We start from the raw sequence: 20,605 nt of genomic DNA, 5'->3' as shown, positions 1-20,605 counted from the left end.
TCGTCGACATCGGCTTGGCCGTTGCCCTCGTCAAAATGTCGCTTTGGCTAGACGGAACTTTTGCCTGGCTTCAGACTCGCTGCTGCCTCTGTGGCAGAGCGAGTGGTCTAGTGAGGGTGAATCGGTCACTGTGGCTCGAATCGCTCTGGCTGCCATGAGGGAGGAGCTCACTCAGAACAACAGTCACACAATATTCAGCCATGCCGTGGAGCGGGCGACCAGGCGAGCAAGCGAGGAGACGGCGACTGCTGCGGCCTCCACGCGCACTGACTGGCACGGAAAAGCGGATGCGGCTGCCCATCAGCGTGCGGTGCGGTCTTTCGGCGCGTTAGTAAGCCGCTCAAGTGCGGCGGATGGGGCGCCGCAAAAGTGCGCTGGAGCTGGGCGGCTGAGTCGCGGCTGTGGGTGTCGATCGCGGTCTCACACCGCTGCGCGCTTCCCCGTCGGCCGCATTCACAGCCGCCTGCCTCGTCTGCATCGCCTCGCCTGCCGCACCTGCGATCGATCTCCTTCGAACGACGGCACGCTGCACCCACGACAGGGCACCAGCCTCAGCTTTTCTGCTTTTGGCCCTTGGATCAGTGCGGGCTTCGCGGTGTTGGTTGGGCCAGTTGAACCCTTGATCGTCGCCGCGGACTCTACTTACTCGTACGAGACGTCTTGGAGGCACTGTCCGGGTTCCGAGATTTGACATGTGGGGTCCACCTCACCGACTGTCTGTGCGCATCTCGAGCTTCCACACCACCGCTCCATCCGCACTGGCTCTTGGACACGATGGCAGACTCATCCTGGGACGCGTTACGGCGCAAGACGCGTCAGCTGGAAACCACGATCGATGCGCGGCTCACCACCTACTCGTCGCTAGCGTCGCAGATCGCGCGCACTGCCGACCCCTCGGCGGGCGTGTACGCGGACCATACGACGTTGGACATGGACGGTACCTCGCGCACACATGACAGCGAGCGCGTTGAGCTCGAAACGGAACTGGACGGGCTGATCGGTCAGCTCAGTGAAGCAGTAGATGCTTTGACCGCAAAACTCGACGATCCAGATACACCGCCCAGCGCAGCACAGTTGCATGCGGTTCAACGGCATAGGGAAGTGCTGTTCGACTTTACACGCGACTTTCGCAGATCAAGATCCAACGTCATACATGCGATCGATCGCAGGGATCTTCTAGGCAATGTCCATGGAGATATAAAGTGAGTCCATCCACTTGCAGTACTGTGGAGCATGGAGACTGACAGGTTGATGGTCCCTGCAGCGCGTACAAGGCGGCACATGCAAGTGATGCAGACGCCCTACTGGCTGAACGCGGACACATCGACAATTCACACGCCATGATCGATAGCACTCTAGAGTACGTACTTTCCTTTCCAACTTCCCACCATGCATCGTCGAAAGCTGACACGTTTTTGGATCGCGGGTGGGGTTCGCAGACAAGCCTACGCAACGCGCAGCGAATTCGCAGACCAACGCAACGTCCTCTCGTCCATCTCGACACGCATGTCGTCCACCGCCGCACAGGTACCCGGCATCAACAGCATCATCACCCTCATCGCCCGCCGCCGTCGACGCGACTCGGTCATCATCGGCTGCTTAATAGGCTCCCTCACCGTCCTCCTCCTCATGTTCACCTTCCGCTAGCCTTCGCGCTCGAATGCACATCCACTCCACCTGCAAAAGGGACTAAAACGACACGAATGGTATGAGCAGAAGTAAGGACGTGTGGAACAAATTTTGGTGGGTAGCAAAGGGCCGATGGCAAAATGCTTCGGGCCTCGCCGAGCTTGCGGCTGCGACTGCTCAGTAAAGCAGCTCGCGAATCAGTCACAGCTCCTCGTCCTCCTCCTTGATCTGCGACGGCTTGAGCATACCGGGCACCTTGGCCGCAGCCTCCCTCTCGGCGGCCGCCTTCCTCTGCGCCTCGGCCTCCTTGTCCTCCTGGAAGAGGTCCGCATTGTCCACCTGGCCCGCGCTGCCGCCAAACATCTCGCGCGACGTGATCAAAAAGTCGCGCAGATGCAGCTTGTACGCGATCAGGTCGCTCGAGTGCATGCAGAGGCCGTTGACAAAGTGGTCCACGTACTCGGCCTGCATGTGCGGGAACGCCGTCCTGAGCAGATTCGACGTGTACTGTCGGATGAACAGCCGATTGTTCATGCTCGCATCCGTCTGCGTGCTCGCATCCCACAGCGGCGCCGTCACGCGGTCCGTCTCGATGAGCTCAAAGATGCGCGCCAGCAGCTGGCACTGCGTCTTGAAGCCGCTCTTGTGGTCCGAATCGGTGAGCACAAAGAAGATGTCCTGGATGATGTTGAGCAGATACTGCTGGTAGAAGCCGTTGGCCACCTCGAGCGGCGAGCCCGAGATGTTGTTGAGCAGCTCGAGGCAGATGTTGAGGCCCGTGTCGGCAATGTCGCGCATGGTGTGCTTGATGGCCCAGATGATGCTGTCGACCACCAGCTTGAACTTGGGTGGTGGAAGCTCCAGCAGCGCCGGGAAGCAGTAGAGGTTGATGGCGCGCAGCAGCTTGAAGAAGCCGACGCGGTGCTCGGGGAACTCGGCGAAGTCCTGGTTGATCATGTTGAGCGTCGGCTCGAACACGGCGTCCAGGATGGGCGCGATCTTGTCCGTCAGCAGGCCCTGCAGCCGCGACGTGATGGTGGCCATGACGTTGAGCACCTCGGCGTCGCGCGCCGCCGGCACGTTGCGGTTGTAGTCGCCCAGGATCGCATCGAGCAACGACGGGATGAGGTTGACGTTGACCGCCTCGAGGTCCTCGGCGTGGCGGACGTACGTCTCGACGAGACGCAGGATCTCCTTCTTGATGGTTCGCAGGCCGCGCACCATCGGCGTCTTGGTGGCGATGAGACCCTCGGCCTCGACCTTGGCGCTGATGATGCCGCTGACGCTGCGGTAGAGCGCGAGCATGTCGAGGTAGATGCGGCCGATCTGGGGCAAGAAGTAGGTGCCGATCGAGACGCACGCCGAGACGTTGGTCTTGAGCACGTTGGAGAGGATCTTGATGTTCTCGGGGCTGCCGAGCACGTCGACGTTGTTGTGCGCCTGCTGCATGAGGCTGTCCCAGGCGCTGTTGGGCAGCTCCATGAGCTTGGCGATGAGACGCTCCTGGGTGGGGCGGTTGGGCTGCGCCGCGATCATGTAGCCGACGGCCTCGTAGAAGGTGTGCACCTGGAGCGGCGAGAGGTCGAGCGTGATGCGGTGGAGGTTGCGCAGGATCTCGTCGATGAAGGGCTCCTGCTCGCCCGCCTGCTGGATGACAAAGTGGCGTCGGCACTTTTGTGCGATCTTGATGTAGGTGTCGCACGCCATGTCCTGGACGCCCTCGTGGCTCTCGTGCATGAACTCAAAGTTCTTGTTGACGACGGTCTTAAGGAACTTCCAGTGCGCCTTGAGGAAGCGCGGATACTGGCCGACGATGTACATGATGTTGGAGGCGACGACGGCCTTGTTGTCCTTGCCGCGCTTCATCTCGCAGAGGCCGAGGAGGTCCTTGATGACGGTGACGAGGAAGCGCTTCTCGGTCTCCTCGTGCATGGCGCCCGAGATGGAGCCGATGGCCCAGCAGAGCGTGTTGAGGTTGGCCCACGACCACTCGGAGCCGTCGACCTGCTTTGCGAGCTTCTCGGTCATGATGTTTTCGGTGTCGAGGACGTCGAGGTGGGTGAGGTAGACGAGCACCTCGCGCATGCTCTTGTAGAGCACGATGGTGTCGCTCTCCTTCATGAACTCGCGGACGATCTCGCCCTCGTCGTTTTCGACGATGAGCACCTCCTCGGGCTTGACCATGCGCTCGATCATGACGAGGCGCAGGTTGGAGAGGATGTCGGCGTAGATGTTTTTGCGCAGGTTGGCCGAGTTGGCCGAGTTGCTGAGGCCGTTGCCCAAGTTGAGGCCGAGGAGCGGATTCATGTCTGCGATGGGCTGGGACTGCTGCTCTGCGTAGAGCTCGCTGACGAGCTTGGACCAGTACTCGAGGCAGATCTTGAAGACCTCGCGCTCGGGCACCTGGGAGACCTTGATGAGGTACATGTGGGCGTTGAGGAGGACGTCCTTGTTGTCCGGGTTCTCGACGAGCTTGAGGTGGGTGGTGAGGAAGTTGGAGAGGAAGAGGGCGAGGTTGAGCACGAGCTCCTGCTCTGCGTCGGAGCTGGACTCGTAGGCGGCTGCGATGTTGGTGGCGGGCGGGATCATGCGGTTGACCGAGGTCATGACCATGTTGAAGAGGACGATGAACTTGGGGTCGTACTCGGGGCCGACGCTGAGGTTGGCGATCTCGGAGAGGCACTTGAGCGTGACGTTGCGGAACTCGGGCTGCTCGAGGAAGCGGCCGATGAGGTTGTCGATCACGTTGGTCTCGAAGATGTAGCCGAGGGGGATCCAGTTGAGGAAGCGCAGCATGGTCTCGAGCGTGGCCTTGATGAGGCTGGGCTTCTGCGCCTTTTCGAGCACCTCGGAGCAGAGCTGGAAGACCTCGCCGAACTCGCCGCACATCTGGTTCTTGAGCGACTTTGTTTTGGAGGTGGTCATCTGTTCGGCCGAGTAGTCGAAGATCTCTTCGGAGAGGAGGCGGAGGATGGCCATGTTGTTTTCGCAGATGGAGAGCGAGCCCTTGGAGGAGGATACGATCTCGGGGATGAACGAGGGCCAGTTGTGGGGCCACTCCTGCTTGAGGATCTGGATGAGGGTGGTGTTGAGCTTGCCGACGTAGGTCTTTTCGCGCCTGAGGCTGTCCTCGTCGGAGGAGTGCTGGATGATCATCTCTACAATGAAGTTGCGGATGCCCTGCTGCTGGTCCTCGGGGAGCACCTTCCAGCGTGTGGAGATGAGCTTGTCGAGGATCTGGAGGGAGATGTACTTTGTCTGTGGCGACGAGCTCTGCTGGAGGATGGGGGGCACGCGCTGCCAGGCGTCTGGATGCTCCTGGAACTGGGCTAGTGTCTGCTGCGCCATCCTCTGGTCCTGGCCTGCGCCGGTGTACATGGCGGCGACGACGCGGTCCAAGAGACCGATGTCGAGGTCCTTGTCAAAGTCGAGGATGGCCTCCATGGTGGCGGCGGATGATTAGCAGGAGGTGAGCCTATGGAGAGTGGTGAGGAAGCGAGCGAGCGACCAACAGTGAGCCCTGTGACTTTGCTTTGCGGGGGGGGCCCTGACTGGAATCGGACGCAGCGACCTGCGTTGCCACTTGGCACGGAGCACGTGCGAGACGATGCGGACCCGGATCGATCGACGCGTCGAGGTTGGGATGAGGAGGTGTGCGACGATTGCCCGGAGCGAGGCGAGGCAATGCGAGGCAGAAACGAGATAACCTGAGTGGCGCTCGGATAGGATGGGCACGGCCTCGGAATGGACGAGATGGCGCACGGCTCCAGCACAGATGATCGTGGAAAGACGACGAGGGTGCGATGCAGAGCGATGCAGTGGGACACACGACGCGGTGCAATGTTATGCGATGCGATGCGATGCGATGTGATGGAGGCGGGTGGGGAGAGGGATGGAAGAGGGTGTTGACCGGGATGGGAGGTGTGGGTGGAGGAGGAAAATGGTGAGCAGACGCCAGATCGATGATTGAAGGACGCGACGATGGACCGAGCGGAACGAGCAAAAGAGCAACAGAGAGAGAGAGAGCGCAAGATGCCGATGCTCAGCCAGCCAGCCAGCCAGCCAGCCAGCCAGCCAGCCAGTCTCAAAGCCAAGGCCAGACAGAGGCAGCGAAAGAGAGCAAAAGAGGCGGCTGCGCGGTTGGGTGGCTCCGGTGGGTAAATTGGATTTCCAATTTCGCTTCCGCTGCGCTGTGCTGCGCTGTCGGTGCCCTGTCTGTGCCCTTTCTTTTCTTTTCTTTTCGACGGTGGTGGCCATAGCCGCGCGTCGCAGTTGAGAGAGCGCACTGTAGCTTAGCATCGGGCTGAGCCAGAACGCGCGAGCCGATTTTCGAGCCAATTCCACACCAGTCAGCCAGCCGGCATCAGTAAATTGGCCACGGCAACCTCCTCGAGCGAAAATTGAACGGCTTTCTACATATGAAGACCGGACTTTGTCGTGCGCTCCAGGCAACTGCCGATCTCACAAAGTGAAAGCCGGCTTCTCTTTCTGTTCGTAAGTCGAACTCGACATTGCTATCGTAAATTGCCGCCCAACGMAGGCAGGCAGCTAGGCGAGCCGACGAATCAGGAGCGAAACGTGCGCACGTGTGCTTCCTCATGGGCTGTTCCCATTGCCGCCTCTCGTTGCTTTTTGGGCTAGCAGAGTCATAGCTTTGAGCCTCGCCGTCGCTGCTGAATCCAGCCGACGATCGTCCTGACCGATCCTTCCAACTGGATGCATCACTGAATGCAAGCCTAGCGATACCTCGGACCTCCTCCGATTGTGAGGAAGGATGAATGAGATGGACGGCGCCTTCAAAGCCAGAGTGCCCAATCTCAACTGGACCCTGCGGCAGCGAGCCCGCTTTTTTTCGAGAGGTTAGAAGTCAGCGTCTGCCGGAGAGCTCTTTTGGCGCATGGAAAGAATCCTGGCTGCGTTGCTCGGGCCAATTTTAGGCACATCCGACACCGCCAGACCGTCTGCGGATGTTCCGGGTGTATGAGCGCGGTGCCACTTGCAGCTGCCCCTGCTCAGCCAGATCGACGTCTTTCTTCTCGCCGTCCGAAAGCGCTCGGCTTGCCAGGCAGCCATCATCATCATCACAAGAGCAATCTTCGGAGCACCCGGCCTCTGCCTTACTTGCACCCACGCTATCACACCGAGTCCAAGCGGCCATTCACAAACTCAGCTGCTGATACTGGGTTGCACTCTTGGCCCGGACCCACCGCTTTGTCTGGCTGTGCTCCAACATGCACCTCTACTAGACAGAGCCCTTCCGCTCCTCCTCCTGACTGTTGTTCGCGCTGCTGTCAGCTCCCTAATCACAGCTGCCCAATCGCTGCCACAGCTTCCCCATCCACGGCTGCGCTGATTCATTTGGCGCCTGCATCGACCCCCCCCCCATACCCACTGCCAGCATATAGCAGCATCCTACAAGCACCATGAAGTTCGGCAAGTACATCCTCAGCCAGCAGATCTCGGGCTGGGGTGCCTACTACCTCGACTACAAGTTTCTCAAGAAGATCATCAACTCGCTCGAAAAGGGCCGCCTCGCCGATGCCGCCCTCTTTGCTACCGGCGTTCGTCCTGAAGATGCCACCACCGCCAACGCCAACGCCTCCATCGTCTCGCCGCCTCAGCCTCAGATCCTGGCGCAGCTTCAAGGCTCGGACGAGCTCCAAATCCATAAGGCCGCCTTCTTCTTTAAGCTCGAACGCGAGCTCGAAAAGATCAACAACTTCTACCTCCAAAAGGAAGCCGAGCTCAAGTCGCGCCTCCAGACCCTCATCGACAAGAAGCGCATCATATTCGAGTCGCGCAACTCGTCCAAGCTCTCCAAGGACTCGCCCTCCTACGTCGCCCTCTACGAAGGCTTCCGCTACTTTGAAAAGGACCTCTCCAAGCTCCAGCAATTCATCGAGATTAACGCAACCGGCTTCCGCAAGATCCTCAAAAAGTGGGACAAGCGCTCCAAGTCCCAGACCAAGGAGCTCTACCTCGCACGTCAGGTCGAGGTGCAGCCGTGCTTCAACCTCAAGTTCATCGCTCAGCTCAGCGACATCGCCGCCGCCAACCTGCTCGAGCTCGAAAACCTCTCGCACGGCCGCTCGCTCAACGAGGCCATCACCACCAACGGCGCCAGCCTCTCCGCCGACCACCGTCTCGACTTTGCCGCCGCGCAGAGCCAGGAATTCGATGCGCTCGCAGACCTCGAGGCCAACCTCGCAGAGGCCATCAAGGCCGGCCGCGTCGCGCCCGCCACAGAGATGATCCGCATCGCCGCACAGAACGAGGACGCCACCAGCGTCTCGCGCATCGTCTGGCGCGCGCTCGTCGAAGCATCGCCCGACGCAGTCGCCGCAGCGCTCCAGCACGGCCTCGCCGACTACACGTTTGTCGACGACATCAGCTCGCGCACGTGCCTCCACGAGGCCTCGATGGCGGGCCAGCTCGTGCTCGTCCGCTCGTGCATCCACAACGGCGTCGACGTGGCGCAGCAGGACATCTACGGCCGCACCGCCCTCTCGTACGCCGCCATGGCCGGCCACACCGACGTCTGCTCCTATCTGCTCTCGCTCCCCTCCATCTCGGCCGCCACCTACGACCTCGACGGCTTCTCGCCGCTCATCCTCGCCGTCATGAACGGCCGCACCGACGCCGTGCGCATCCTCCTCGACCACGGCGCCAGCGTCGAGCCGCGCGACGCCACCGACCTCATCCCGCTCTGCCTCGCCAGCTCGGGCGGGCACGCCGACATTGTACGCCTGCTGCTCGCCAAGGGCGCCAAGATCGTCGCCAACGCAGAGGGCCTCTATCCGCAGGCGCTCGCTGCGCGCGCCGGCCATGCCGAGTGCCTGCGTCTGCTCGTCGAGTCCGGCGGCGACCCCAACGCGCCCGAAAAGGGCACGCAGTGGACGCCCATCTTCTTTGCCGCCGAGAGCGGCCATGTCGACTGCCTCAAGGTGCTGCTGCAAGCCGGCTGCAACGTCGGCATTTTGGACGAGAAGGACCGCACCGCCGCGTTCTACGCCGCGTGGAACGGCAAGATCACCTGCCTGCTCCTGCTGCTCGAAGCGGCGGCGGCGGCGCAGAAAAACCCTCCCGGCGAGACGGCGGCGAGTCGCAAGGCGGCAAAAGCCTCGGCTGCTGCTGCGGCGGCGGCGGCATCCAAAGCCAACGCGGCAGCAGAAGGCGGGATGGGCGACGACGAGCTGGAGCTCGAGATGGACGGCATCCCGGACCTGTCGCTGCCGCCTCCCATCATCCCGTTCCGGACGTACGGGCACAACTACCTGGACAAGCGCGCGCTGGTGTCGGTGAGCCTGACGAACAACTCGGTGAAGCTGTACAAGCACCAGGATCCGAACCGGCCGGAGCAGTTTTCGACGTCGTCGCTCAAGCTCGTCATGACGTCGCGGCCGGACGCGTCGCTGACCACGGCGATCCCGCACAACGTGGTGCTGCCGCTGGCGGACGAGCGCGAGGTGTTTTCGTTCCAGGTGAGCCGGCTGGAGAGCTTCTCGATCGAGTGGGAGCTCATGCCCACGTTTGGGTCCAAGGTGATCGGCAAGGCCGTGGCGCTGCCGAGCTCGTTCGAGGGCATGACGGATCGCAAGCGCTTCGTGCTGCCGCTGCAGGACGTGTATCTCAAGGTAGTGGGCGAGGTGTCGTTCGAGCTCGACTTTGTCAAGCCCTTCGACAGCGTGCAGCTCGAGATCGGCGGGCGCGTAGAGACGTACTGGAAGAGCATGCTGCCTGGCGTCTCGGCGCCCTCGACGGTGGGTCCGACGAGGATGACGCCCAACAGCGGCGTGGGCAGCATCAGCGGCGCGCTTGGCGGCGTGTCGGGTGCGGCGGCTGCGTCGACGCCGAGGGGCGCGGACAAGGGCGTGTCTAGCGCGGCGAGCGCGAGTGGCACGCCGCTGGCGGCTGGCTCGGCGGGTGGAGCCGCGTCGACGGCGGGGGCAGCGGCGCAATCGACGCTGGTGACGGGCTCGTCGCTGGCGGGCGAGTACGTGCGGGTGGTGGTGCAGGTGACGAAAGACGCGGTGGCGGTGGTGTGGCCGCATGCGTTCATCCCGCTTGTGGGCGTCGAGGTGTACGTGGGGAGCGTGCGTGCGGACGAGCTGCTGGGTGTGGCCAAGCAGACGCACCACCTGCTGGAGTGGACGCCGGCACAGGCAGCGCAGGCGTCGTGGAGCGAGTGGCAGGCGGCGCTGCAGACGTCGGTGTGCACGCTCGAGACGCTGCTGTCGCTGTTGCCGGTGAGTGTGGGGATTGATCTGGACGTCATGTATCCGTCGACGGCCGAGGTGCGCGCCAACGCGGGGATGCCCAAGATGGAGGTGAATCAGCTGGTGGATACGATCCTGCACACGGTGTATGCGGCGGGCACGAGCAATCGCGAGCAGAGTCGCAAGATTCTGTTTTCGTCGCGCTCGCCCACGGTGTGCACGGCGCTCAACTGGAAGCAGCCCAACTATGCGGTGTTTTTCGCATCGTACTGCGGCATCGATGGCGAGGCGAGCGGGCAGGGGGAGCTGCGCGCTTCGACGCGGCACGAGACGGATGCTCGACGCGAGAGCATCGGCGAGGCGGTACGTTTCGCCAAGAGCAACAATCTGTTGGGCGTGATGGTGGATGTGGCGCTGCTCAACCATGTGCCGCATGTGGTGGAGAGCGTCAAGGCATCGGGACTGCTGCTGATTACGATTGGCAAGTTTAGGCGTCCGGCGGAGCTGGCGGAGCTGCCGGATGTGGATGGCGAGGCGTGCGACGGTATTGTGGTTTGCAAGAGCTAGATCTGAATGGCATGCGTTTAGAAGAAGGCGCGAGACCGACTGAGATGATTGCAAGTGTTGTGGAGAAATCTATAGTACAAGAGACGAGAAGGATTGAGATTGATGATCTAGCGTCTTCGCTTTGGTTTACCGCCGTTCTTGGACTTGTGTGCGTCAAAGAGGCTGTTTCCGCCCTTGTTCTTGAAGGGCTTCAAGCCTTTGGAGGTGCGGTATTCTTCGCGGCGCGAGTTGCGTGGGCCGGAGGTGGAGATCTTTGGCTTTTCGACGGCGTCAGCATCGTCCTTGATTGCAGCCTCGTCTTCGGCAGGGATTTGGTCGTCTGTTGGCTTGACGTTTGCTGTGAGACGGGCCGAGAGTGCAGCTACGCGGGCGGCTTCTGCCACGGCATAGTCGCTCTTGGGGTTGGTGCGCTTCTGGTTGCGAGCCTTGAGCTTGGAGCTCGAACGCAGCGATTTGGCCATCGTGGCGTGCGATTGACGGTGTCTTGAAAAGTGTGCTGGTTGAAGCTGCGCTGCGGCTGTTGAAGGTAGTGTCGATGGCGATGAGTGGCGTAGGTGTGAGGAGTAGATCAAGTGATGAGGTCGGAGAAGGATGAGGAGAGGACCCTTTTTTTCCGGCAGCGGTTGCAATTTTTGCTTGGGCGGCGTTGGAGTGCGAAATTTCCAAAAAGAGAGCGCACGTTGCAGCTGCCGAGCTGGGGCCAGATCGGGTTCAAGTAGACTTGCCCATCGGCGATGAAGGCAATCACGATTCGCCTGGCGTCGCTTCCCTGCCAGTCCACTGCAAGTCCACTGGATAGCTGGATTCGGAAGCTTGCGATAGCAGCAAGCAGTCAGCACGGCTATACAGCGCCGGGTGAGCCGATGGCAAGCGTTGCAAAGGCGAAAGGGGAATGTGGCTTGCTGGATTCCGAGGAAAGAGAATGCAGCTGGACCGGACTCGCCGACACGCCGCGAGCCGGGCCAAAGCTCGAACCCCAGTCGTGGAATTGGCATGCCAACAGCCGGAGCCGAAAAAGAAGGCTGAGGCACAGGCACAGGCACAGGCACTCGGCGCGGGCAGCTTCGGTGAGCGCCGCGCCGCCAGGTCCCGCGGTTGCGGTTCGCGCTGGAAAACGAAAACCCGCGCCAAAGAGGGTCCAACGGCGGCGGCCAAACCCTGTGCAGCTGGCGGTGTCCCCACACTTCCCTGTCGCTCGGGAACCAAAGGACAACAAAAGATCAGGCGGGTCCGCGCTGCAAAGGCCATGCATGGTCTGGATTTCACACTTTGTCGCCTCATCAGCTCGCGACTGCGCCTAGTCGGTGGTGGCGGTGGATTGCCGCGCTTTGGTGTCCCTTTACCCACATCCAACACGGCGTGCCTCTTTGCTCCCTCTCTCACCCTCACCCTCTCTTGCTCGCTGCCAAGGCCCATCTATTCGCTCCCTACAGAGTGTTCATCCTCGGCTGCACATCTTCTTGCCCGCGGTGGTCACTCCACTCGCTCCCGTCCGAGCAAAAGCTTTCCACCAGCCAGCCAGCCCCAGCAAGGATCCTCGCTTCCGTCAATCGCATCCGTACCGCAACACGCCACTTGAGAATCTCCAGCGATCGTCGCCCATCCTCGCTTCCACCACCCACGCCACACGCCGCGCTCCAGCCTCACCTCGGCGCTATTAATATCATACACCACCACCCTCATCTCGCACTCGTCCGAATCGTCCCCGCTCGACGCTTGCTGCCGGCGTCCACCTCCTCGTTGATGCGCCCGTCCTTGTGCTTCTGGCGTCCCTCTCCATCTCGCTAGTCGAGCCACACACATACACAACACACATCCGCCCGAGCCACCGCCCGAGCCACCGCCCGAGCCACCGCCCGAGCCACCGCCCGAGAGCGGCGCGCGCCTCCCGCCACAATGAGGGAGACCAAGCTGCACATCCCCATGACCACCGCCACGGGCGAGACCATCGGCATCGTCGGCATCCTCGCACAGATCGCCCTGCCACCGCACAATCCACAGGAACACGAACCGCATCCCATGTACACCTCGCGCTCCACCACCGCACCCATCGAGCGCGAGCGCCTGCATCCCGCCCACGCCCAGCATCGCTCCGACATTTCGAACGATCCATCGTCGTCGTCTTCGCGCTCCCAAACCACCAGCATGAACCTCGACGACGACGCGGACACCATGCAGCGTCTGCGCAACAAGGACCAGGCGTTCAAGCGGCGCGGCTACCCCATCTATCCCATCGACAAGCGCGACACGCGCGGCCTCAAGATCGCCATCATCCTCCACGGCGTGCTTGCGCACAAGGACCAGATCTACCACAAGCAGCTCGCGCGCGCCCTGCCCGTCGACTCGTTCCGCTTCGACTTTCGCGCCAACGGCGAGACTCCCGGAACGTGGTCCATGGGTAACCTCGCCGACGACGTAGAGGATCTCGTGGCTGTCGTCGACTATCTGCGCACCAAGCTCGAGTATACGGTGGAGATCGTGATTGGCCACTCGCGCGGTGGGCTCGATGGATTCGCGTGGTTCGCAAAGCACTGCCCGGATGCGCTGCCGCCGTCGCTGCGCGTGCCGTTCTTTGTGGGGCTGTCGGCGCGATTCAACATGGCCAACATCCACGAGCGCGATCCGGCGTATCTTTCGGCGTTTGCCAAGGAGGGATTCTTCCGCTGGCAGGCGCGCGTGGCGGGGCAGGACAAGGAGCTGCACGTCTACCCGGAGCAGGTGGAGCAGTTTGCCGCCTGGCCCACACGAGAGATCGCACTGGCTTTCCCGTACAATACCGACGTGCTGCTCATCCACGGTACGGCGGACAAGTCGGTGCCTGCGTCGGACGTGGCATCGTACGGTAACATCCTGAGCGGCGTGCATAGGCGGCCGGGCAGTTGCAGTATCAAGCTCATCGACCATGCCGACCACCTCTTTCGCGGGTTCTATCCGCAGGTGGTCGAGGCGATTGTAGAGTGGCTGCGCGAACGCAGCGAGTTGACCAAGATGGGTCTTTCGGCCGCGGCGATTCGCGACCGCGATACGCTCGGCCTCGCGAGGTTCAATCCGACGCACCTGCAGCAGGGAAGGTCCGGTCCGCAGATGTGGGATAACAATTTGGCGGCGGGCAATGCGCGTGGGCCTGCACAGGCGGCACCGCCATGGATGGACACCCCCGCCGCAGGTGCAGGGGTTGCAGGACAGCTGCCACCCGGTCATGCGTCCGACTCGCCGTATGCACGCTATCTCAGTGCGGCGGTGGCCACGGCGCCGTCGGCGCCGGATGTGCGGTCGAGAGCCCAGCCTGACGTCGAGCAGACGGATGCATCCGAAGAGATCGGTATCGATGCTTGGCCCGCCGGACATCCACTCGCACGCTCCAGGTCATCGCCATCGTCAACACCACCGCCGGCGTCGGTAGCGGGCACCGCATCCCGCACACGCACAAAGGCGCATCTATAGCACCGGCTCATCTTTGTTCGCATTCTCACGGGGGGTATTTTCTTAATGTCACGCTAGGGTTTATTTTGGCTACACTTTCGGTGCGGGGGGGTATTAGTCGGAATCCGAGTCGTGCACCGTGATCACCGAGGCTCTGGGTTTGCGTGGCGTCTTGAGCGCGGCTACGAACTCGACGGACGAATCTGCCTCGGGAGTGTGTGCTCTTGGTGGTGGGGGGAGTTTGAGTTGACGTGGCGTGCGCGTTGGTGGTGGGGGTGGCGGTTTGGGCATTGGCTTGACGAATCCGTTGAGCGTGGTTTGACCCTGCGCCTTTGGTTTGCACTTGGGTTTGGGTTTCGACTTGGCGTTGAAGAGCTGCAGCGGTTGGACGCCGCTCGTGCTGAGCTCGAGAAACGGCGCGGCGATCCAGAGCAGCATCGGCTTGAAGAGCTCTTGGTCTTCGAGGGGTGAGGATTCGATTGCAGCCTCAACCTCATGCAGCATGCTCTCGACGGCGACGAGCGCGCGGTAGTCGAGGTACGGCGCCAACGCTGCGTGACGACGCACCATCTTGATCGCCACAATCTCCACACTCGCCTCTACATCCCTGCTCACACCCTTTTCCTTGACAGGTGTGCCGGTGGTGAGGGTCGACTTTGCGAAAAAATCGGTAATCCGCGTGGCGTTGGGACTATCCCACAACGGCTTCTCCTTTTCCTTCTCCTTGCCCTTGCCGGCTAGATGCCTCTTGACCGCCTTAGTTGCTGGGCTCTCGACGAGTTCCGCCCAAGGACCTTCCACCGCGCCACCATTGAGCTCGAGAATCTCGCTCCTCAACCTCCGCACCACCACGCCCGGAACGACGGTGGTCCTGAACTTGGCGAGTACCGCGTCGGGGGTCCACTTGAACAGCGCCTGTGCCAGCGCTGCGAGTCTAGCCACGTCCGGGCTGGACTTGGACCAATCCACCTCGCGCCGAGTCGTGACGGGGTAGATGTAGTATGCCAGCACCCTGCGCGAATCTTTGGTGGCAAGAAAGCCGTCGAGTGTATCGGCGAGTTTAGGCCGACGTGACGGAAGCAGCCCGCGCGCATTGGTACGCAGCTCCTCCCGCACACCCTCGAGCCAGGTCCCCAAAAAGGCACTGAATGCACTCGATGGCGTGGCGGTAGAGGATGACGTGGGATACGCCGAGCGGAAAGCGCGCACGAGCGCCGTGCCGAATCCCGCCCTCGCGAGCGCAAGCGCGATCTTGACGCCACACTGCGCAAGACCCGTGGTGTCGTAGTCGCCACCGGACATGAGCGCGATCAGAACCAACGCATCGCGATCCAGTCCCAGCTCGTCGCACTCTACAAGATCGTGTGCGGTGTACATCGTAATGAGGTGGTCTTTGTCGGATCCCGACAGCTGCAGTTCTCCGTTCTCTGCTTGCGTTGCTTGCGTTGCTTGCGTTGCTTGCGTGGGCGGATCGACCTCCTCCGGTGTTCTGCTCGCCTTGGTGCCGGACAGGTTCTTGCCCCAGTTGCGGATGACCACCTGAGCGCCAAACAGCAGCGCATCGGCATCGTCGGTCACAACCGCATCCAGCACACCGTCTCTACTCATCGAAGCCAGCTGCGCCTCCGCCTCGCCCGGTGCACGCATCCAGCTAAACCCAAACGCCTCGATGAGCTCCGTCAGCGGCTGCTCCACCGCATGCTGTCGCCCTTTCACCTGCTTTCCCCGCTTCCACGCCGGCCGATCCGGCCCATCGAATACGAACAGCACCAGCACCGGTAGAGCAAGCAGCTTGGCGAGGCGGTAGAACAGCAGCCGCAACGCCGGGTTCGAGCCGCCGCTCGACTGCTGTGCGTGGAAGAGCCAGAGCGACGCATCGATGCCGAGCCGCAGTGCGCGCAGCGAGTTGGCGTTGGCGGTGAGTGCGTGCAGAGTGTAGGCGGGTAGCGTGGTGGAGTGTGCGGCAGGATGCAGACACGCCCACAGGCCCGGAATGCCCATCACGACATTGTTCGCGCACACACTGGCCGAGTCAGTGTGCGGAGGATGGTGGAGCAAAGCCAAGACCAACACCTCGCACAAGGAAAGTCAAAACAACGTGTGGGAAAGTGCGGAAAAGTGCGGCAAAAAGCGCGGTCGAGAAAAAAGTGCGGACCCTGAGAGCTGTCAGACGCGACTCCGGCATTCGGCAACTTGGCATCCTGCGCGGGTCGCACAGACCCACCTTCTTCCTCCCCACCATCCTCATCTCCTTTGCCGCAATGACCGACTCGAGCGCAGCCTGGGACGTCGTGCTCCCGCTGCAGGGCCAGATCCGACCGCGGCGCGTCCATCTGCCTGCATTCCTTCCCTCGTCCTCCCCCGGCTCGGTGCTGGCGTATCTCGGCATCCCCTTCGCACAACCGCCCGTTGGCGCACGCCGGTGGCAAGCGCCCCAAGGCCCTCTGCCCACATGGCCGTCCGTGCGCCCATCCACCTTCGGTGCCGACCCGCACCAGGACTTCGCGGCGATGGAGGGCATGTACCGCGGGCGCACGTCTGCCAAGACCGCGATCCCGCGCACCGAAGACTGTCTGTACCTCAACGTGTGGGCCCCCACCACGCCCGCCTCTACGCCGCGCCCCGTGCTGGTGTGGATCTACGGAGGCGCGTTTGCGGTGGGCAACTGCTCGCGTCCGCTGCACGACGGTGCGCGCCTGGCACACGAGAGCGGCTGCATCGTCGTCTCGATCACGTACCGCGTCGGAGCCATGGGCTTCCTCGGCTCGCGTGCGCTCGTTGCCGCCGCTGGTGACTGGCCACTCGTCAGCGTGGATGCACTCCACACCAAGCCGAGCGCGACCCAGGTCGGGGCTGGAAACTGGGGGCTGTGGGATATCGTAGCTGGTCTTGTATGGGTGCAAGGTTCGATCGGCGCGTTTGGGGGCGATGCGCGCAATGTGACCGTGTTTGGGGAGAGTGCAGGCAGCATAGCGATCCACTATCTGCTTCTGAGCAAGGTGGTACCGGCGGGGCTGTTCCACAAGGCGGTGCTGCAGAGCGGTGTGTTAGCGACGCTGCTGCCGCGCACGACGCACGCGAGCCAGGCATGCTGGGATGCCCTTGTGCGTGCGCTGTGTCCGCATCTCGAGGGAGACGACGAGGCGCAGGTCGAGTACATGCGCACGCGCGTCCGTGCGGACCAGATCGATGCTGTCCTGCGCCCGCTCGTCGGAAAACGGCCCAGGTCCGAGTATACTCCGACTCGGGCCGATGTCCAACGCCTCCCGCCGGCTCGCGAGGATGCAGACGAGCCGCTCGGCGTCACGGATCAGTGGGGCCCCGTGTGGGATGGCGTGCTTGTCGACGCCGACTTTGTGGCTCGTGCAATGGGTCCGTTGCCGCCGCGCAGCGAGCTCCGGAATGGACGCGGAGGAGTGGTGCTGGGGCTGTGTGCCGACGAAGGCACCATGTTCAACTTTCTCGTCGCCACGTCCAATGCGCTCGTCGAGCACCAGGCACTTTTCCACCCTTTGCTCGCTGCCGACATGGCCACGATGTACGGATACGATACCGCTACGCTTGCTCAGCCGACTCGGGGTCGCGAAAAGACGGAGCGGGACCGCGCGGCGGCGTACACGTGTGCGACGTACACGGGCGACGCGCAATTCACCGCGCCCATCCTGGACTATATGGCCGCACAGCGGCAGCAACGGGGTGACGTGGCGGTGTACGGGTACTTGCTGGCGCATCGACCGTCGTGGGGGATGTTGGATGCACTCACGGTGGTGCCCGAGATGACCGAGGACTGGGCGGCGTTCCACACGCTCGACATCCCGCTCGTCTTTGGCCTTACCGGCAGCGGCGGCGGCGAGGAGCACGCGTGGGTGGGCGACATTGCCCACTACGGAACAGATCCCGCCCACGAGGCCGAGTCAGCTGCTGTTCTGTCGGAGCAAAGAGGCATGTCGAGTGCCGAGCGCCAACTGAGCTTGACCATGATGCACACGTGGGCAGCCATTGCGCGTCTCGACGGCGAGCTCGTACTACCCGATGCATCGATCTGGGCACCTCTCGGCTCGACTGGTACCAACGGCGACCTCGGCAACATTGAGCTGCTTGCATTCGGCGAGGCGCCCCAGGCACCCGTCCCGCTCTTGCGGGACAGCAACCAGGTTCGCGTTTGGCAGACGCAGCTGGGCGAGCATCCCTTCGCCCAGCACGCACCCGTGGGCGCGGCGTCGTTGCACGGGCGCGTGCAGTTCTGGCTCCATCAACCCATCTCCGGCACGAGCACACAGACGTGCAGGGCCATGCAGAACTATTACGGCTGGATCAACGAGCCACCGCGCTTCTTGCCGTGGCCGCAAGCATGAACAACAGCCCAAATGATGGCGACGCACTATGGCGAGAGATTCTATGTGTACGGTACTGCAGACGTAACATTCTGAAAGTTCGAGCTTGCCTCCGCGGATATCTGGCGGGGCCTCGGAAGCGCATTTTTTTTGGCGCGCGATGCCCGTTACCCCAGCCTGCCGTCAGCTTTTTTTTTATTTAGAGCTGCCAAGGTGGAGGCATGAAGTCGTACTTTGCTCACTTTGCTGCCGCTGCTCAGCCGGGTGCAGTCGACTCGGGCCTCGACAGCATCGAGCAAGCAGACTCAGGACATCTCTCGCGAGAAGACAACGGTGTGGCACCAGTGAGAATCTGCATCGGCGCGGACGGTTCTGGGGCGGGAGGGAAAGGAGGAAGAGCGAGGGGGCGAGGCGGATTACAAATCGGAGCGAGCGGCGCGGTTCGTCCACGATCGTGCTGACCCACCGAGGCGGCAGCGTGGGAAGAGTGGGGTCGTGCACGGCTTTCCTCAGCGCTGCACCCCGGATCCCACTTGGCGGAGACAAGTATATAGTCTTGCTGCTCCACCCACCTCGTTCTTGCTCCATCACACTGCGTTCTGTGCTTTGCGACCATGAAGATCTCTGTCGCCTGGACGCTTTCGGCCGCCGTATGGTGTGCCTCCACCGCCCATGCAGCGCCGTCTGTGGGCGCCGACCAGCTGAGCATTAGCACGGCAGGCTCCGGTCTGGACACGCTCACTCTCGGACTCTCCACCAAGCTCTCTTCTGCCTTTACGCGCCTCTTCCGCAGCGCCAGCGCGGATGCCGGGCCGCAGACGGGGGACAAGACGATCTGGGAGGTGATTACGACGTCGGACGAGTTTTCGCAGCTGGCGCACATTCTTAACTACTCGTCCGACGCCACCAAGGACGTGCTGAAGCACAGCAAGCATCTTACGCTCTTCGCGCCGCTCAACTGGCATCACCACCGCGACGGTGACGACGCCGAAGCGTATGCGGATCTGTCGTTTGGTCCTGCGTCCATCCAGACATTCACGCAGATCGAACGACAGATCGAAGAGCTTGAGCGCGAGTATGCCACCAACGACAAGGACGGCGAGAAGGAGAAGAAGCGGGAGCTTATTAGGCACCTTATCGACGCACATGCCATGTACCACCTGGTGCGGTCCGATGTCGAGTTGGACGCACGAGCGATTGCGGACAACTCGAGCGTCGCCACGTGGCTCAACACTGGCAAGGCGCATGCGAACAACGACGGCACCGACTGGAGAGTGCGTACGGGCAAGAGTCTGTTGCCGCTGCCTGCCGTGTATCTCAACTTTTACTCGCGCGTGGTCAAGCCCGATATGCGTGCGGAGAACGGGCTGATCCACGCGATCAAGTATCCGCTCATCCTCCCGCCCGACGTGCTGCAGAGCCTGTTCTTTGGACAGACGACGTTCTCCACCACCACCTCGGCGCTGCAGAAGGTGCATGCCGACAAGTATCTCTCGTACCGACCCTATTCCCACCACCACCACCATCACCATGATGCGGGATTGAAGGAGGGACACAATGTCACGGGCGTGGCGGCAGAGACGGTGTTTGTGCCTACGAACCTGGCATGGTCTCGTCTGCCGTGGGCCTTCCGCGCATACTTGTTCTCGCCGTGGGGCTATCACCTGCTGCAGAAGGTGCTGATGCTGCATTCGCTGCCGAACGACATCGTATACGCCGACTTTGTCCATCACATCTCGCACTCGCACAAGTCGGTCGCAATCGTCGAAGGTGGCGCCAACAAGACGTCCTACACTTTCGACACGGTACTCCCCGCGATCGATGGCGGCAAGGGACACGAGACGGTGGATGTGGACGTGTACCGGTACCATCTGCTGCCGGGCGGTAGGGGCCCGCTGCAGACGCGCATGGTGGTGCAAAACGTCAGCGTGATCCTGCAGGACATCCCCGCCAGCAACGGCGTCTTCCACGCCATCGACAAGTTCATCAAGCCCAAGGGTCACCCCGACAAGGGAATCTGGGCCGAGGTGGCGCACGAGGCGAGCATCGCCGGGTTCGGCAGCGTCGATCTGCGTGCTCAAGCTCAGGCGGCGCTGTGGTGAGGCTGCCGCAATGACAGCTGTCAAACAAGACGAGCCCCATCGCTCGCTGCCCGATGCCGATTTTGAATCGATCTTCACTCTGCGTTTGCTGGTCTTTGTAGGTGTGTGGTCTGCGGGCACGAAGCGGACGGCCACGTCGGGCTGAAGCTGTTCGGGGAGGTTGAGGTTTGACAGCTGTCCGAGGCAAGGCGTGTGTGTGATTGGGCAGGGCGCGGCCGAGATTGCGCCGTGGCATCGTCCAATCGGGCGCTTGACTTGCAAGGTCACGCCATTGCGACGGGGCTCTGTCGTGCTCATACTGTAGCCGCGCGTGGGGGAGAGAGCAAAAGCTTGA

The 20,605-nt window shown here is 62.1% G+C and overlaps 8 protein-coding genes across 8 annotated transcripts; 5 read left to right on the top strand and 3 right to left on the bottom strand.

Moving 5' to 3' along the window:
- Nucleotides 1-774: 774 nt before the first annotated feature.
- PAN0_010d4123 (v-snare-domain-containing protein) lies at nt 775-1,647 on the top strand (the record flags this gene model as incomplete). Its single annotated transcript, XM_014800577.1, has 3 exons — nt 775-1,202; nt 1,265-1,360; nt 1,440-1,647. 3 exons carry the CDS (start codon nt 775-777, stop codon nt 1,645-1,647), a joined length of 732 nt encoding a protein of 243 aa, XP_014656063.1.
- A 183-nt stretch (nt 1,648-1,830) lies between these two features.
- Nucleotides 1,831-5,073, bottom strand: PAN0_010c4122 (nuclear export receptor crm1; the record flags this gene model as incomplete). Its single annotated transcript, XM_014800576.1, has 1 exon — nt 1,831-5,073. One exon carries the CDS (start codon nt 5,071-5,073, stop codon nt 1,831-1,833), a length of 3,243 nt encoding a protein of 1,080 aa, XP_014656062.1.
- Nucleotides 5,074-7,052: 1,979 nt separating this feature from the next.
- PAN0_010d4121 (cyclin-dependent protein kinase inhibitor) lies at nt 7,053-10,412 on the top strand (the record flags this gene model as incomplete). The annotated part of the gene is made up of 1 exon (XM_014800575.1): nt 7,053-10,412. The coding sequence occupies one exon, from the start codon at nt 7,053-7,055 to the stop codon at nt 10,410-10,412; it is 3,360 nt and encodes a 1,119-aa protein (XP_014656061.1).
- Nucleotides 10,413-10,519: 107 nt separating this feature from the next.
- On the bottom strand, nt 10,520-10,873 carry PAN0_010c4120 (uncharacterized protein; the record flags this gene model as incomplete). Its single annotated transcript, XM_014800574.1, has 1 exon — nt 10,520-10,873. The coding sequence occupies one exon, from the start codon at nt 10,871-10,873 to the stop codon at nt 10,520-10,522; it is 354 nt and encodes a 117-aa protein (XP_014656060.1).
- A 1,435-nt stretch (nt 10,874-12,308) lies between these two features.
- Nucleotides 12,309-13,856, top strand: PAN0_010d4119 (ectomycorrhiza-regulated esterase; the record flags this gene model as incomplete). The annotated part of the gene is made up of 1 exon (XM_014800573.1): nt 12,309-13,856. The coding sequence occupies one exon, from the start codon at nt 12,309-12,311 to the stop codon at nt 13,854-13,856; it is 1,548 nt and encodes a 515-aa protein (XP_014656059.1).
- A 93-nt stretch (nt 13,857-13,949) lies between these two features.
- Nucleotides 13,950-15,836, bottom strand: PAN0_010c4118 (PIN domain-like protein; the record flags this gene model as incomplete). The annotated part of the gene is made up of 1 exon (XM_014800572.1): nt 13,950-15,836. The coding sequence occupies one exon, from the start codon at nt 15,834-15,836 to the stop codon at nt 13,950-13,952; it is 1,887 nt and encodes a 628-aa protein (XP_014656058.1).
- Nucleotides 15,837-16,096: 260 nt separating this feature from the next.
- On the top strand, nt 16,097-18,190 carry PAN0_010d4117 (uncharacterized protein; the record flags this gene model as incomplete). The annotated part of the gene is made up of 1 exon (XM_014800571.1): nt 16,097-18,190. The coding sequence occupies one exon, from the start codon at nt 16,097-16,099 to the stop codon at nt 18,188-18,190; it is 2,094 nt and encodes a 697-aa protein (XP_014656057.1).
- Nucleotides 18,191-18,783: 593 nt separating this feature from the next.
- PAN0_010d4116 (FAS1 domain-containing protein) lies at nt 18,784-20,271 on the top strand (the record flags this gene model as incomplete). The annotated part of the gene is made up of 1 exon (XM_014800570.1): nt 18,784-20,271. The coding sequence occupies one exon, from the start codon at nt 18,784-18,786 to the stop codon at nt 20,269-20,271; it is 1,488 nt and encodes a 495-aa protein (XP_014656056.1).
- Between the last annotated feature and the right edge of the window lie 334 nt (nt 20,272-20,605).

Source organism: Moesziomyces antarcticus, assembly GCF_000747765.1.
Source record: "Moesziomyces antarcticus DNA, scaffold: scaffold_v10010, strain JCM 10317, whole genome shotgun sequence".
Classification (NCBI taxonomy): Eukaryota; Fungi; Basidiomycota; class Ustilaginomycetes; order Ustilaginales; family Ustilaginaceae; genus Moesziomyces; species Moesziomyces antarcticus.
Note: the sequence above shows the minus strand (reverse complement) of the source record. Positions and strands in the feature narration are given on the sequence as shown.